This window comes from Bos indicus x Bos taurus, chromosome 2 (genome assembly GCF_003369695.1).
Source record: "Bos indicus x Bos taurus breed Angus x Brahman F1 hybrid chromosome 2, Bos_hybrid_MaternalHap_v2.0, whole genome shotgun sequence".
NCBI classification, from domain to species: Eukaryota; Metazoa; Chordata; class Mammalia; order Artiodactyla; family Bovidae; genus Bos; species Bos indicus x Bos taurus.
The window spans coordinates 14975591-14991787 of record NC_040077.1 but is presented as its reverse complement, the minus strand read 5'-3'; the positions used below and the strand labels follow the sequence as shown (position 1 = coordinate 14991787).

The following is a 16197-nucleotide window of genomic DNA, read 5'->3' as shown; positions in this document are numbered from 1 at the left end:
ATGTTTTATAAAACATAGTGAAAAGTGTTAATGCCTCCTGAACTATCTAATCTACTACTCTGTAGTCTAGATGTTAGACAATCCTATGACCTGGATAATTCAAACCCTGCTTACTGCTGCTTCTTTGTTTCATATTTATCACATTTAGTGCATCTCTGTTTTTAAAGATTTGCCTTTTCCTATCCTCAGTTGTTACTGCCCCATCTCTGTTTACATGCTTGCCTCAAAATGTAAATATCGAGTAGCTCTGCTGCGCCCCAGATCTATGCCCGGTAGATGTTGGGGCTGGGGGGAGGCTATGGAGGCTGGTTTGTTTTTTGTGTGACTCTAAGAAGCAGAATCAAATGTGGCTGCGTTTGGATTGTGCGTTTGTCTCTGTGCCAGCGCCGTTGGTGATGTCAGTGGGAACTCACACAGTTGTCGCGTGGTGGGGATCATCTGTGGGCCAGGATGATGGCTCTCGTGATGGTTTGGTGTGTATTCTGCCAAAGCATAGCCGATTTCATGTTTCTTTTATTAAAACACTCATTCCCAAACTGATCATCATGTTCCTTGCATTGGTCACATTTTATCGTATGAAGCAGTGCCAGGCCTTTTTCATTAGGGAATGGTGTACTTCATCAGAAAATCTATTGTCACAAAAAAGCCAAACTATTCCCAGGAGCCCTTTCTGGGATTTCAAATAGTAGCCTCAGCTTAGACCTTAATTTTCCCTTAGATACTTATTCTAAGCAAATGCAAACAAGCAACAGGACTATTAAATGTTAAGAGCAATAATCCTTATGCTATTCCCTCATTTCCCTTAACAATTTTTGTTATTGTACTAGGGTAAAGCTATTAAATGGTTGAGAGCCAAAAGTATAGAATGATATTAGAGTAACCATCATTGATATGGTGGGGATTAAAGAGTTTTTTAAAAAAAATTCTAGACAGTTAATTTTACTCCAGTTAACCAATTTTAGAGACTAACACTGAGACCATTTTAAAGATAATAAAAGGACCAGCATTAGACACTGATAAATATATTGTGTTGAACTTGCATAAATGGCAGTAAACTGATCTGCTTTATTGGTCCTGTTTCTTGGTATTGTTCCTATGACTAAGGGTCCATCACAATTGTGCACATTCCTCAGAATAAGCTTGTCCCCGAAATGACAATTGAGCAAGGTTTCTGTGTTAGTTACACGTATACTTGTTGTGTTACCATGGTAGCGACAATAGCAGGTTACAGCCATGACTTTGGGCCATACTGACGGTCAAAAATAGCATTTAGCTCTGGAATTGGTACATAGTGGGACTGTTTATTAAAAAATGATCGTTTCTTCCAATGTTGTTTTTCCTTTCTAACTTACCTTGTTTTTGTCTGGGACATTTTAAACCTATTACATAGAAAGTCAGAAGGCTACTCCAACACCCTCCCTTGCAACAAATCCAAAGGGTAGGTGTTAAAACTACAGAAGCAGCTGTCCTAACCTTGAGTTCTGTCAAGGACTTCTAGCTGTTATTTGGGAAGAGATGAAATATAATGTGTGTGTTCCCCACCCCAACTGGCATGGTATCCAAGGCATTCAGAAACATTAACTGAATTGCTCCTTTGTTCTCTAAAACGTATTCCATGTCAGGGGTGTATTATACATACGCACTCCACCTCAGCACCCCTTACAATTAAATAAGGTGATACTTTTTAATTATGTTCTCAGGCCCACAGCCCCCACCTCTCACAGGACAACCTGCCTGCTACTTGAGCATGCTTCCTTTGTATAGGTTCTGTTGGCTATACCAATTAAGCTCTACTTCTCCTTCCAATTAACTTAATAGATATTGAGTACCTATGTGGTGTCAGGTTCTATTTGAGACTTTTATATAGGTCAATGACTAAAACATAAAAAAGGTTACTACCCTTATAGAGCTTATAGTGTAGTGTGGTGAGATAAACTACAGTGTAACAAAATGTAATTTTTTTGTAAATTTTATAGTATTTTAGAGGAAGATAAGAGTGTTAGTTGCTCAGTCTTTTCTGACTCTTTGCCACCCCATGGACTCTAGCCCACCAGGCTCCTCTGTCCATGGAATTCTCTAGGCAAGAATATTGGAGTAACCATTTGTTTCTCCAGGGGATCTTCCTGACCCAGGGAATGAATCTGGGTCTCCTGCATTGCTGGCAGATTCTTTACCATCTGAGCCACCATATGGGCAATGGAAAGAGGAAAGGAGGGCAGACAGACCACAGGAACCAACAGAGTGCTGGGGAAGGAGTAAAGGGTGCAATTTTAAATAGGGTGGTCAGAGCGAGTTTCATTCAGAACGTGACATTTGAGCAAAGACTTGAAGGGAGCAAGGAAGTCACCAGGGGCAGTGTACCTGCCTGGGGTACATACCTGGGGCAATGGTCCTCAACCTTGGCATCTGACAGCATCACCTGGGCAGCTGGTTAAAACCACAGATTGCTGGGCCCCAACTAGAGTTCTTGATTCAGTAACTTCAGTGAGGCCTGAGAGTTTCCAGTTCTACAAAGGGCGCAGGTGATGGTGATGCTGCCAGCTGGGAAACTGTGCTTTGAGAATCCCCCATCCAGGAGGAGAACAGTACAGAAAGAAGAATTAGGTAAAAAACAAAAACAAAAAACACCTCAAGACAACAACATGCCTGGTTGTTTTAGAGAATCATGGGGAGGCAAGGATGGCTGGAAAAGAGAGCAAGGTGGAGAGTAGTAGAAAAAAAGGTCAGATCACATAAGATCTGTGATTTTCTTTCTCCAGATAAAATGGGATCTATTGTAGAGTTTGGAGCAGAGGTGACATGATATAACTGAGTAACAATAAGGAATACTCTAATTGCTTCCTAAGTGCTATGTTGAGACTAGGCAGATTGACACAGGAAGAAGAGGATACTTCAGTAAGTCAGCTGAGAGATGATGGCTCCAGTGAAGATGGTGGTAGTGGGTATGGAGAGAAACAGGGGAAGGCAGATTCTGCACAATTTAGTGAAAGATTGATGTCTAACATTCGAGAAAGGCTCCAAAATGATTCCAAGGTTGTTAGCCAAAGCCACTAGAAGAATAGTTTTCATCAATAGGGCAAGGGAAACAACGCTCGGGTGGACAGTGTTGAAGTTCAGTTGTGGACCTGCTGAGCTGAAGCCATTTGTTTTACTTGTAAGTGTATAGAGCAATTCAGCATTTAAATATACTCATCTGGAGTTGGAGAATGCTGTGGAACTGGAAATACAATGCCTCTTCGGCATATGAATGAGGTTTAAAGGCATATGAGGTGGCTGAGATCACGACAGGAAGAAAGAGCCAAGGTCTGGACTCTGGGCACTATAACATGAAGAGATGGAAAGAGAAGGCTTACAATGGCAATGAGAAGGACCAATCAGTAAGGAAAGAAAGCAAGAGCTCCTGGCATCCTGGAAGTGGAGTGAATAAAGCAGGGTACAGAGGAGAGCATGATGATGTTTTCAGTGCTTCTGCTTAGTCACATAAGATGGAGACTAAAGAACTCACCGTTGGGTTTGGCAATGTAGAAGCTATTGGTGATCACAACAACAGCATTTCAGAGGAATAGTAGGGGGAAAGGAAAGGAGGAGAAGAAGTGGAGACAGAGAGTAGTTTATTCTTTCACAGATTCTTGCTCCAAAGGGGACTGAAGAAAAGGGGTTGGGAGTCAGTAGCCGACAGGAGAAGTAGAGTGACTTTTTTAGTTTTCTTTTCAGATAAGAGGAATAGCATGTTTTTATGCTGATAGGTATGTTCTAATAGAGTGAAACATTTAGGAAATAGATGAAAGAATAGTTGGAGCAAAGTTCTCAAGGCAAAAGCAGTGGAATTTAATTGTACAGATGAAGGATTGATTCACGGTAGGCACGTGCATAGTTCATTTGTTTGTGTGTAGATGTTGGGCACGTGTGTGGGGGAGGACTGGAAGTTCGCTTCTGATTGCTTTAATCTTCTCAATGAAGTAAGAAGCAAAGTCATTAGCTTCAGTTAGAATGGAAGAGGTGGTGTTTAGAGTTTAGGAAGAAGATGTGAAATAGTCTTCTCAGAGTGTGAGAGAGTGAGCGGGAATAGTATGGTCCTGAGATGGCATTAGGCTCTCTGTTGCATCAGACGGTGAGATGAGTCAGTAGGGCTGTGGTTTTTTCCAGTCACATTCAGCCTGATAGGTGGGAGTAGGTGAGAGTCAACCGTGGTTGTGGTCTGCCAACAGTGTGACACAAAGGAGAAAAGAAAGAGTTGAGGAGTAAGCAAGCTAGTGGTTACATCGTTGGCCATGAAGATTAAGCAAGGTTAGGAGAGGAGAGAGGACATTAAGAGGGTGGGTGAGGAACAGGGGGAGAAAGCTGAATTGGAGGTCCCAGTGGGATCAGCAAATCGTTGGACATGAGTATTAAAGACAATGAGCCAGAAAGATCTCATCAGTTTTACAACATATAAGAGCCATTGGGATCTGAAGGTGAGGAAATGATTGAATTTTGTTTTTATTCTTTCATACAATCCATTGGTGATCTCACGTAAATGAAAGTTTTTAACCCTACTTATATTTTAAAAACCTGTCACAGTCTTTGATGGTAGAAAACTTGGCTATTTTTAAAATTCCAAATATTCTCAAAAATCTTGACTTTTATTACATCCTTATCTTTTAATCACCTTTTAGTTTTATGTATTAGATCTTCTTGGAATGTGGTAGACATTTTTAACAATTAATAATTATCACATCACTGGAATATAAATTTGTTGGTATGTTATTTTTCTGAGACTATATGGTCATTTATCTGGTTGGTAAGCATATCAGATTTCTCAAGTCTACTTAATCTACACATAATTAAAACAGGTATTACATAAGATTGTTTTATGTGAATGGTCAAAATGTGTTCTTCAGAAAATAGGAAGGTAGAAATTATTATTTTCTCCTTATAGAACTCCATATTTTAGTTGTCTATAATTATGCCAAGCTTTAATTTTTGCTATTAGAGCCTTAAAATTATTAGATGTCATGAAAGAAGAAACTAGAATTTAGAGTTGGGAGTTAATAAAAGGTTGCTCTGATAGGAAAAAATGGTTAATTTTTATGACTTATAGTGTTTATCTATCAGAATTGTATTAGATTTCACTTTTCCCTTTATGAAAATGTTCCCTCATTCATGTAAGCATATGAAAATTAATCTTTGTCTTTGTTGCCTTCGTAAGTACAACTTGATTTGGTCTTAGCGACTTCTTAGGAAAAGAGCTTAGGACAGGGGATAATTTTGAGGCTATTTTGATTTAGCAAAACCTAATCAATAATTGTCAACAATTTTTTAGAAATGTTGGAGCAGCCATGCTAGTGAGACTTACCTTAAGGTTTTTAGCGATGATGTTTCTTAATTGATCTTGATGGAATCTCTGCATGTTGGAAAGAGATTGATGTTTGGAAAGAGAACAAATGAGCCAATGAGCTTAGTGGCCTTAGCATGTTCTATAACAAGCATGAAATCAACCTGCCTGTGTATTTAGTAGACTATTCTTTCTTTGCTTTCTCTGAATCCTAGGTTTCTGAAATAAAGGAATTTTATTTTGTTACATGAGTCTTTGGGTGACTTCTAAAACCCATCATTTTCAGTAATAACTTCAAAAAAATGAATGTGTATTTGATTAGTAAATATATTTATTTGTATTTTATTTGCTTATATTTTTAAGCTATACAAAGTTTATACATAGTTTAATGAAGTACCATTTGCTCCAAAGTAGTTATGTTTTAACCTCAACACACTATGGACTTTCTGCTGAAAATCTAAGTGCAAGCAAACTATATAACTGTACTAATTTTATGGTATCCTAGAAGTAGATTGATTATTCCAACATATAGTAATTCTTTGTTAGATTCAGGGTCTTTGAAGATATTATCTTTTCCATGTTTGTCTTAGAGTTAGCACAGCTCATTAAACAAGGCCCTTAATTGAATAATGTTTAAGAAATTTATAGATGATGTGTTCTCAGTGCTTTTTAAATAATTCTGTGAGGAAAAAAAACCTGAGAATAGTCTACTGGTATAATGGTTAGAGTACCTGTCTTGGGGATGTTATCTTTTCTCTGGAAGTTTTAGTCTCAGATGTTGGACAGTTCACCCTCTGAAACATACTTAGCAGATGAAACGGTTATAATTACACATGGCCTTCCTGGCTCAGATTCCAATCTGCCCTAGTGTTCCCTTCTCCCATACCAACTCATTTCCCACATTGGCACGAGAGCGGCATTTCAAAAACACCAATCTGATCACATTCCTTATTGAAGAGTCTTCTATGTGAGCATTTTCCCCTGCCCTTGCAGGTGTAGATTAGTGGCTCTCCCTGTTCTGCACCTGTCTGTGTGTATCAGAATGTTCATTCCCCCACCACATGTGTAGATTTATGGGTTATAAACTGTGCCATAGACACATGACTTTCAGTTTTGTGTCCCTAGATCCTGCCTTCTGCAGAGTAGACCCATGAATAGATATCTTCACATGTTTATTTATACCTCAACAGCATTTTTCATTCAGTAATATTTTAAAAATATTTCTGGCTCCACCCTTTAAATAAATTCCTTCACTGCATAAACACAGTAGGAGGACACGAACCTACAGCTCCATTCTCAAGTTGGCCATACTACAGATTTCTGTGAAATCAGACAATAAGGCAGACTTTGTGTAATTTCTGGCATGTGCTAATTTGCATGCTTGTGAGTGTCCTATTTTTATGTAATTGTCCATAAAAATGTGGCATGGAATCATTATTTTTAATATAGATAGCACATGCCCATCCAAATTAAAAATTTTAAGCAAATCTACTTTTTCCCTCCTATATATTAATTAGTCACTTTAAGACATTTTTGATATTATAGCTTCTGTCCTTAGGTGAAGCTGTTAAAGTTAAGTAAGTGTGAATATCTGTTAAATACAGTTCTTGTAAGAGCACACGTACATTTTATATATTGTGAGAAAAGCATAATTAATAGCTAATTAGGATAATGAAAGTAATATACACCAGATGTAGAGAAGACCTTGTGGAAAATTAGTATGAATTAGATAACATGTGATGTGGTCAAAGCAAGCTTGTTGAGAAGAATTAAAACAGTGGACATGTGGAGGGACAATCAGTGGCTGTCTAGCCCTACACCTTGGGAATAATTTAATCAAGTTTGGTATTGTAATACTCAGGGCTTCAAGCTGTTCCATTTTCACAAGTCAATAACTTGGGATTTGGACCTTGATTTGCAGCATTCCTATATGGTCAAGGTTTCAGGTTGAGATGATCACTTACCAAGTAACCTAATAAAAACATCTCCATGTGTGAGCATGGGAAAGCCATGAGAGTCTTGAGTGCTTTGAGTCATGCTGCACATCTTCCAGGTACCACTTCATTAGGACAAGTCTAATTGCCTCCCTAGTGGCTCAGCAGTAAAGAATCCACCTGCCAATGCAGGAGACATGGTTTGATCCATGAGTCAGGAAGATCCCTGGGAGAAGGAAATGGCAAGCCATTCCAGTATTCTTGCCTGGGAAATCCTAAGGATAGAAGGAGCCTGGTGGGCTATAGCCCACGGGGTCGCAAAAATGTCGGATATGACTTATCGACTAAGGAATACTTGTGTTAGTAGAAAATGTAGCTCATTTTTTATTTAGTGTTCATTAGTTGGCAACAGACTGATTTTATTTTTTCTCACTCCTCCAAAATAGTCACCAGAATTTATTATAAGAAACTAAAGTTCTGTAATTCCTTGGTTGGCTTATATGGCTACATTTTGAAGTAATATATGCACATAATAGTTATCATATTTAACATCTTTTAAGGACTCTGTGGGAGAGGGAGAAGGTGGGGAGATTTGGGAAAATAGCATTGAAACATGTATAATATCATGTTTGAAACGAGTCACCAGTCCAGGTTCGATGCACGGTACTGGATGCTTGGGGCTGGTGCACTGGGAGGACCCAGAGGGAGGGGAGGGGAGGGAGGAGGGTGGAGGGTTCAGGATGGGGAACGCGGGTATACCTGTGGCAGATTCATTTCGATATTTGGCAAAACTAATACAATTATGTAAAGTTTAAAAAAAATAAAAAAATAAAAGATCTTAATACATACCAAGCATTGAGCTAAGTGTTTAACATACATTATGCCACTGAATCCTCACAGCAATAAAGTGTAGGTGTCATAATCACTATTACCAACCATTTTCACATGAGGTAATTGGTCCATAGGTTATGTAATCTGTCCAAGGTTACATAGATAACAAGGGAGGGACCTGAGGTTTGAACCCTAGTACTCTAGGGAGAAGGCAATGGCACCCCACTCCAGAACTCTTGCCTGGAAAATCCCATGGATGGAGGAGCCTGGTGGGCTGCAGTCCATGGGATCGCAAAGAGTCAGACACGACTGAGCAACTTCACTTTCACTTTTCACTTTCCTGCACTGGAGAAGGAAATGGCAACCCACTCCAGTGTTCTTGGCTGGAGAATCCCAGGGATGGGGGAGCCTGGTGGGCTGCCGTCTATTGAGTCGCACAGAGTCAGACACGACTGAAGCGACTTAGCAGCAGCAGCAGCAACTCTATCTTCAGACCACTTGATTTTATCCATATATATATGTTGTTAATGATGAGAAGAAACAATTACACCCTTTTTTAATTACATACTCTGGGAGTTGGTGATGGACAGGGAAGCCTGGCATGCTGCGATTCATGGGGTCGCAAAGAGTCGGACACAACTGAGCGAGTGAACTCAACTGAAGGACATAGAATAGGTGTAGTCTTTTATGTGATGTGTCATATTTATTAACTAACTTTTATCAAAAATTAATACAGATATAAGCAGCATAGCTATAATCCTTATGATAGGTATTTTTTCTATTCATTGCTGCTGCTAAGTCGCTTCAGCTGTGTCCGACTCTGTGCGACCCCATAGACAGCAGCCCACCAGGCTCCCCCGTCCCTGGGATTCTCCAGGCAAGAACACTGGAGTGGGTTGCCATTTCCTTCTCCATTTTCTATTCATTAGGGGTTATTAATTTATGAGCTTTGGAAATCTGCCTTTAGACAGAAATGCTTAAGCTAATACTCCAACTCTGAATTGTCTGTAAACAAAATCCACTGACATTATTCACTAGGATGTTTGTCAGTTACAATGTCATAGATCTACTAAGGAACTAAGTGTAAATATAAACCTCATAGATATAACTCAATTATAGTTAAAATTAATACGTCTAGTCCTAGTGAAAACACTTGAGTTCTTTTAATGGTCAAGAGGGACTTTGCTGAATCTATTTTTTTAACAAGAACTATAGTTGGGACAGATTGAAGGCAGGAGGAGAAGGGGATAACAGAGGATGAGATGGTTGGATGGCATCACCGACTCAATGGACATGAGTTTGGGTAAACTCCGGGAGTTGGTGATGGACAAGGAGGCCTGGCGTACTGTGGTTCATGGTGTCACAAAGAGTTGGACATGACTGAGCGACTGAACTGATAGATTGAAATGGGCATATGAAAACTAGAGTTAAGCCAAGCTTTACATTTAAGTTTTTAGTGTGAAAGACAATGAGTGTGATATTTTCTGAGTATAGTAACAATTATAATACCAAAAAAAAAGAAAAGAAAAACTGCATAGCTCCTATGTGCATGCTGAGTCACTTCAGTCGTCTCTGACTCTGCAACCCTGCGAACTGTAGCCCACCAGGCTCCTCTGTCCGTGGGATTCTCCAGGAATACTGGAGTGGATTGCCATGCCCTCCTCCAGGGGATCCTGACCAGGGATTGAACCTGCATCTCTTATGTTTCCTGCATTGGCAGGCGGGTTCTTTACCACCACCACCACCCGGGAAGCCCAGTTCCTATGTGGGTGGAAAGCATTGTCTGATTGTGAGCTTCCTTCTCAAATCCTGAGATTGTATCTATTTTTAATTCTTTTGTGCATAAGATACTTTTTCTATAGGTTTGCCCTTGACATTTCTTATTTCTTGCAGTTTAAATGGTCAACTGAATTCTGTTATAAATTCTCATGGATTACTTTATAGTGGACTCTTATTTGTCCATGCTCCTTGTTGTTATTGTTCAGTCACTAAGTCATGTCTGACTATTAGCACCCCATGGATTGCAACACACCAGGCTTCCTTGTGCTTCACCATCTCCCGGAATTTGCTCAGATTCATGTCTGTTGAGTCGTTGATGCCATCCAAACATCTTATCCTCTGTTGACCCCTTGTTATCCTGCCCTCAGTCTTTCCAAGCATCAGGGTCTTTTCCAATGAGTCAGTTCTTCACATCAGGTGGCCAAAGTACCGGAGCTTCAGCTTCAGCATCAGTCCTTCCAATGAATATTCAGGGTTGAATTCCTTGATGGATGATTTCCCCAGGATGGACTGGTTGGATCTCCTTGCTGTCCAAGGGACTCTCAAGAGTCTTCTTCAGCACCACAGTTTGAAAGCATCAATTCTTCGGTGCTCAGCCTCCTTTATGGTCCAACTCTCACAGTCATACATGGCTACTGGAAAAACCATAGCTTTGACTACATAGGGGCTTCCCTTGTGGCTCAGCTGGTAAAGAATCCTCCTGCAATGTGGGAGACCTGGGTTTGATCCCTTGGTTGGGAAGATCCCCTGGAGAAGGGAAAGGCTACCCACTCCAGTATTCTGGCCTGGAGAATTCCATGGGCTGTATAGTCCATGGGGTCACAAACAGTTGGACATGACTGAGCAACTTTCACTCTTCACTTTGACTATATAGACCTTTGTCAACAAAATGTCATCCCTGCTTTTTAATTCTCTGTCTAGGTTTGTCATAGCAAGACAGGAAGAAAAATAAATGAGTCTGCTTTGTTTAGTATATATTGAAATTTGCATATCCATCTAGGCAGGGCTCAGAGAATTGCTTTTTAAGGAATGCCATGTTTTTTTTTTTTTAATCTTAACCTGACTTCTATATTTTTTTTTTTACCGACTTGGGATTCTTGAACACCTTTACTATTTAGGGAAGCATTTCCTTAATTGAATGCCAAATGCTTTTGAACTTACTTTCTTATTTTCTTATTTTATTTATTTCAAGTTATTTTAGTGTGTGTGTGTATGTCAGCAGATAATTTTGATAGTGATGCAGTGTATTCCCATTTAACAAAGGGGCTATTGAATAATCAAATGGAAAAGATGATATAAATTTTAAGTTCATGGGAAAGTGTTTTTAAAAGAGAGAAAAATAATTCCTGCATGTAGAAATAAAGATTAAAATATATGAATTGACAATCAGAGGAATAAACTCACAAGTTGTTTCTTTGGGGGCAGAAGACAGTACCATTTAAAATTCTAATCACTCAGACTTTTTGATCACATATAGATAAGATTAAGACTGATAAATGTTGTATAAAAATTAGTAAGGTATTAAACTTAGAGTGTCATACAGAGGAAAATGGATTCCAAATGGGTTACAATCCCTGTGTAATTGATAAATCCAAGAACTCTTTCTTTGTGAAATGTGAAAGCACAATAAATATAGATATACTGTAACAACTAATAAGAAAATTATATGCAGAGAAAATAGCATAGAAGAAAATATGCTGAAATGCACACCTCTATATCTATTAGATAGTTCTGGTTTTTCTTTTTAATAACTTTTGTCTTTTTCCTAATAAACATGAATGCCTTTGATATGAGTGAAAATGTACAGTTCAATTTTTTAACAGTATATCTTAAAAAGAAAGGATATTTTTTTTTCACTTCCACATGTTGTATTTGGCCTTGTGTAGGAAAAGAGGGGGCTTATATATTTTTTAATTTACAGGCATTTTTATTATTAATTCATATGGTTTTCAATTTCTTTAGAAAGATGTACGGGACATCCTCACCCCAATCCAGATTGAAGCCACTTACCACCTGGGGCATCATGTCGTCAGTAAACGAAGTATAGAGGAATTCCCTCCACTTCAGCCAATTCTTCAGCAGAAGAAAGAAAAAGACATCATTGAGAAAACAGTAGGAATATTTTTCTTTATTTGAAACGTTATGTGACATACAACTAAAGAATTTTTTTAATATTATATAGTTATGTGGAAGTGAATCTTTTTAAAATTTTAATGAAATTTTTTTATAAAAAAGATTTATGGTATGTCTTGTTTTCCATTCTTTTTTATTTTCCCTTTAGGATATTGAACTGAATACTTTTAACTATGCATTTAGTCATAGCAGTGATTTCCCACATATACATAAAATGTTAATTTTCTCTTCTCGATACCTTGTCAATGAAGAAAGTATATTTCTAGCAAGGACTTCTAATGGAAGTGAGCAGCATTCACAAGTTATTCAGGTCATCATGTGTGTTCAACTTATCTTTCTCATTTTCTGTCTCCTTTTTCATTTTGTCTCCCTCTCACTCACCTTGCCCACATATTCATTCATGTCTTATTAGTCAGATTTTACTCATTTATAAACATGGCATTTATAAACATGGTATTTAATTACACAACAGTTTCTCTTAATGGCACCCCACTCCAGTACTCTTGCCTGGAAAATCCCATGGATGGAGGAGCCTAGTAGGCTGCAGTCCATGGGGTCGCTAAGAGTCGGACACGACTGAGCAACTTCACTTTCACTTTTCACTTTCATGCATTGGAGAAGGAAATGGCAACCCACTCCAGTGTTCTTGCCTGGAGAATCCCAGGGATGGGGGAGCCTGGTGGGCTGCCGTCTATGGGGTCGCACAGAGTCGGACACGACTGAAGTGACTTAGCAGCAGCAGCAGCAGCATATGCTTTTCAACCACATCTCAGGATCTAAATGCATTTTGAGATTGATCCTGCATGCTAACTAGTGAACTGCTTTTTAAAATGTATGCCAAAATCTATCAGTTTCACTGACAGTTTATTCCCAGGAATCCAGTTCAGACTTTTACTATCCAACAGCAAAAAGACAGAGTCAAAGGCTGTTTTGAGCTGTGGTAAAAGTACTCATTAAAACATTCACTTATAGCACACAGAATGCAAAAGAGGAAAAGGACATTTAAAGTCTAGGTCATATCCTGTCCAGGCAAAATTGCCCCTAAGTCACTTTAAGATATTTGAGCTCAGAATCAGCACTGTCTGCTCTCTGTGCTAAATCAAATAAAGATGATAACTTAAGAGCAAATTTCCTCTATACCCTTGTATGAAAATATTCATGGAAGTCAGTTTTTTTCATTCTTTTGTTGAACTTCAGCCTTCAATATCAACTACCTTTAAATGCCTTTAATAATGAACATCTCAATATTTTAAGTACCTAAGCTCAAATCTTAGCAACTTGTAGTTATATTAAAATGAGCTACATTTTGATTCTTCAAACAACCTGCTTCACAAATAAGAGTAGAAGGAAAAAGTTATATTTAAGTCGTCTAGAGGACGATTTTCACTTACACTTCCCTGTGCTCGCCTGGCACAGGCAGTCTCTGGTCTGACATGCCATTTGGCAGTGCCCCACTCACTCTGCATTTCATGGCCTGGCCCCTCCTCTGACTCTCTAGATTTCTCTCTTTTCTGTCTCTCTCCCCCCTTCACCTGCCCCTCTCTGCTTTCTTTCTTTTTATGTCTTTTATGTCTGTATTTCTTTGTCCAGCTTATACCTAAGGGCTTCCTGTGTACCTTACAGTATCTCTGGGTCCTATTAAAATGCTCGGAATTAAATAAATTCTGGAATCTATTGATAAACTATCATTTGTTTTCATTCACTGTATCTTCACAGTAAAAATTTCTACATTTTATTATTTTCAACAAATATAAAGTCACTGTTCTACCACCTGTGAAAACTGTATCATGCTTACGCATAATAAGCAGGATCCCATGGCAGCACCAGAAAATCGAGAGGAATTCAATGAAAAAGTCTTGGCAGCACAAGTTTTACACTCTTACAGAGGTTACTATCACAGTTTGATTAAACTTCTTTTTATACAACTACTATGAAAGAATTTTTTTTTTTTACTTAACACAGTTAGATTTTAAATTTACCTATTGCAAGAACTTGGTTCCTTTAGTCCTGGAATTGTTAGCTGAACCTTCTAATTCTCAAATTGAACTCTTTGAAAGTTATCAATTTGCTATATTAATTTTTTCTCATGTATTGTAGATAAATTATTCTTTAAAAAACATGGAAATAGGCCTACTGATTTTAACTAAAATAAAAAATATTGTCATTTTATTTCCAGATAAACTTTGCCAGATTTTGTGCCCATGAAAACTGTACTGCTGATCTACAGGTTTCTGCAAAAATTGGATTTTTGAAGTAAGTGTACTTTGCTCTCTGTTATTCATCAGGATGGGGCACTTTATATGTGCATGTGGGTTCTAAAGAATAAAGGACTAAGAACTAATCATTGGGGATTAACAACGTTTAAAGACCTGGGAAAGAGCAGCATTATGCTGAAAAAGACTAAGTGATCTATACAGCAGTCATATAAGCATACGTTCAAAGGTGACCACTTATTGAAAGAATGAGAATGGTTGAGCACCATGGTTTTATCCAGCATAATTTTAATCTTTTTATTGATAACTCAGGTATTTCAGGATGTAAGTGTGTTTTAGATTATCATTAATATAATTGTATTTATTTTTCAGACATTTTAAAGTGCCTGTTAATAGAATTTTAGTGGCAAAATGAGCTAACCTTTATTACATAATGCTTAGCATTTTATCATCCAAAAACTGTTAACGTAGTTTAGTGAAGTGTAAGTGTTTGTTGCTCAGTCACGTCTGACTCTGCAACCCCATTGACTGTAGCCCACCAGGCTCCTCTCCGTGAAATTCTCCAGGCAAGATTATTGGAGTAGGTAGCCATTCCCTTCTCCAGGGGATCTTCCTGACCCAGAGTTTGAACCCAGGTTTCTGGCATTGTAGGCAGATTCTTTACTATCTGAGCCACCAGAGAAGTCTGATGCACAAGTTGAGACTGATGCACAAAATCTCTAAGTTTATGTGACACATTTGAAAGGGAATAAACCATTTTGCTTTTCTAAATTCACAGAAGGGAAAGAGAAAAAAGAGAATACATGTAACGTGCTTAGAATAGTGTACATAGTGCAAACTGGATAAATGTTTGTGAAATAAACCATTGTAATTTTATATCATATTTATGTCCTCTCTATTGACATTGTTCTGCATGTGGAAGGGAAGATGTAAAAATGAAGATTGGAGATCTATATTTCAGGTTAAGAGCTAGTTGTGTATGAAAAGTGAGAGAGGCAAGGAGGCGTCACTGACAGGGCAGGAAAATGGGAGACTTTTTTGGGGAGGTAGGGATATAAAGGAAGCAGGTTTAAACTGGGGTAATCTGAGTTTGATGAGATTTCTGTATGTAGCTCTCCACTGGAAAATCTAGTTCAGGATTGTGTTTGGGGGTCCTCTACACATTAGTGACTTGGGAAAATGCCTGGGGTCAAAATGGAAATTTCACAAAGAACTAAGGACCAAATCTTGGCAAGGGTGGATAAATTTCATTTAAAAAGCTTAAAAAGAATAAGGAGTTACTCCAGGAGACTGGAAAAGAAACTTCATAGAACCAAGAGGAAAATCAAGTCCATGGTGAGCTAGCCAATGGAAAATGTAAAAAGAGAGACTTAATACTGTAATTTTGTAGAGATCGGAAACCATAATGAATAAGGAAAGGTCATGGAAGTTGGCACTTAAAATGTGACTGGTGGGGGAAAAATAGAAAGACACCAGCGAATTTTAACATAGAAATGTCTGAGCAGTTGTAGCATAATGATAGCATCAGAGATTAAGGGAATATTTATGTATTTATCAAAGGTTATTTATTTAATCATGGGACGATATAAGCAAATGTGAGGATCAAAGGCAGGGAAAAGAATAAATTGAACAGAGAGACTACTTAAATCCAGGGGACACTTTCAGATCCTGCTTGAATTCTCCTGTGAAGGGTTTGGCAACTGTTCACATTCCTTTTTCAATGTTTTTTGCTATCATTTCCATGATGCCATCCTACTCCCAGTCTCTTTGTGTTGCTAATTCTCTAGCCCCTCCTTCTCAGTGGTGCTGGAGGATCACTGATTTTGGCTTTGTTGGCTCTTTCTCACTCTCCCATATTTTCCCTGGATAATCTTACTCACAACTATGACCTCCCCTGGCCTGCCTCTACTGCTGATGCCAGATCATGCCTCTGAGCTCCACACCCATTCATCCAATGCCTATCACACATGAACTATTGGGTGCCTCGTCACTA

At 38.5% G+C, this 16197-nt stretch overlaps 1 protein-coding gene across 1 annotated transcript in view; it reads left to right on the top strand.

Annotated features, from left to right (window-relative positions):
- ITGA4 (integrin subunit alpha 4) overlaps positions 1–16197 on the top strand; it is a 93870-nt gene that overhangs the window by 51182 nt on the left and 26491 nt on the right. Inside the window, exons 16-17 of the mRNA XM_027556174.1 lie at positions 11821–11970; positions 14168–14244. Of these exons, the coding sequence (XP_027411975.1) occupies positions 11821–11970; positions 14168–14244 (227 nt within the window). The remainder of the gene's footprint in view (positions 1–11820; positions 11971–14167; positions 14245–16197) is intronic.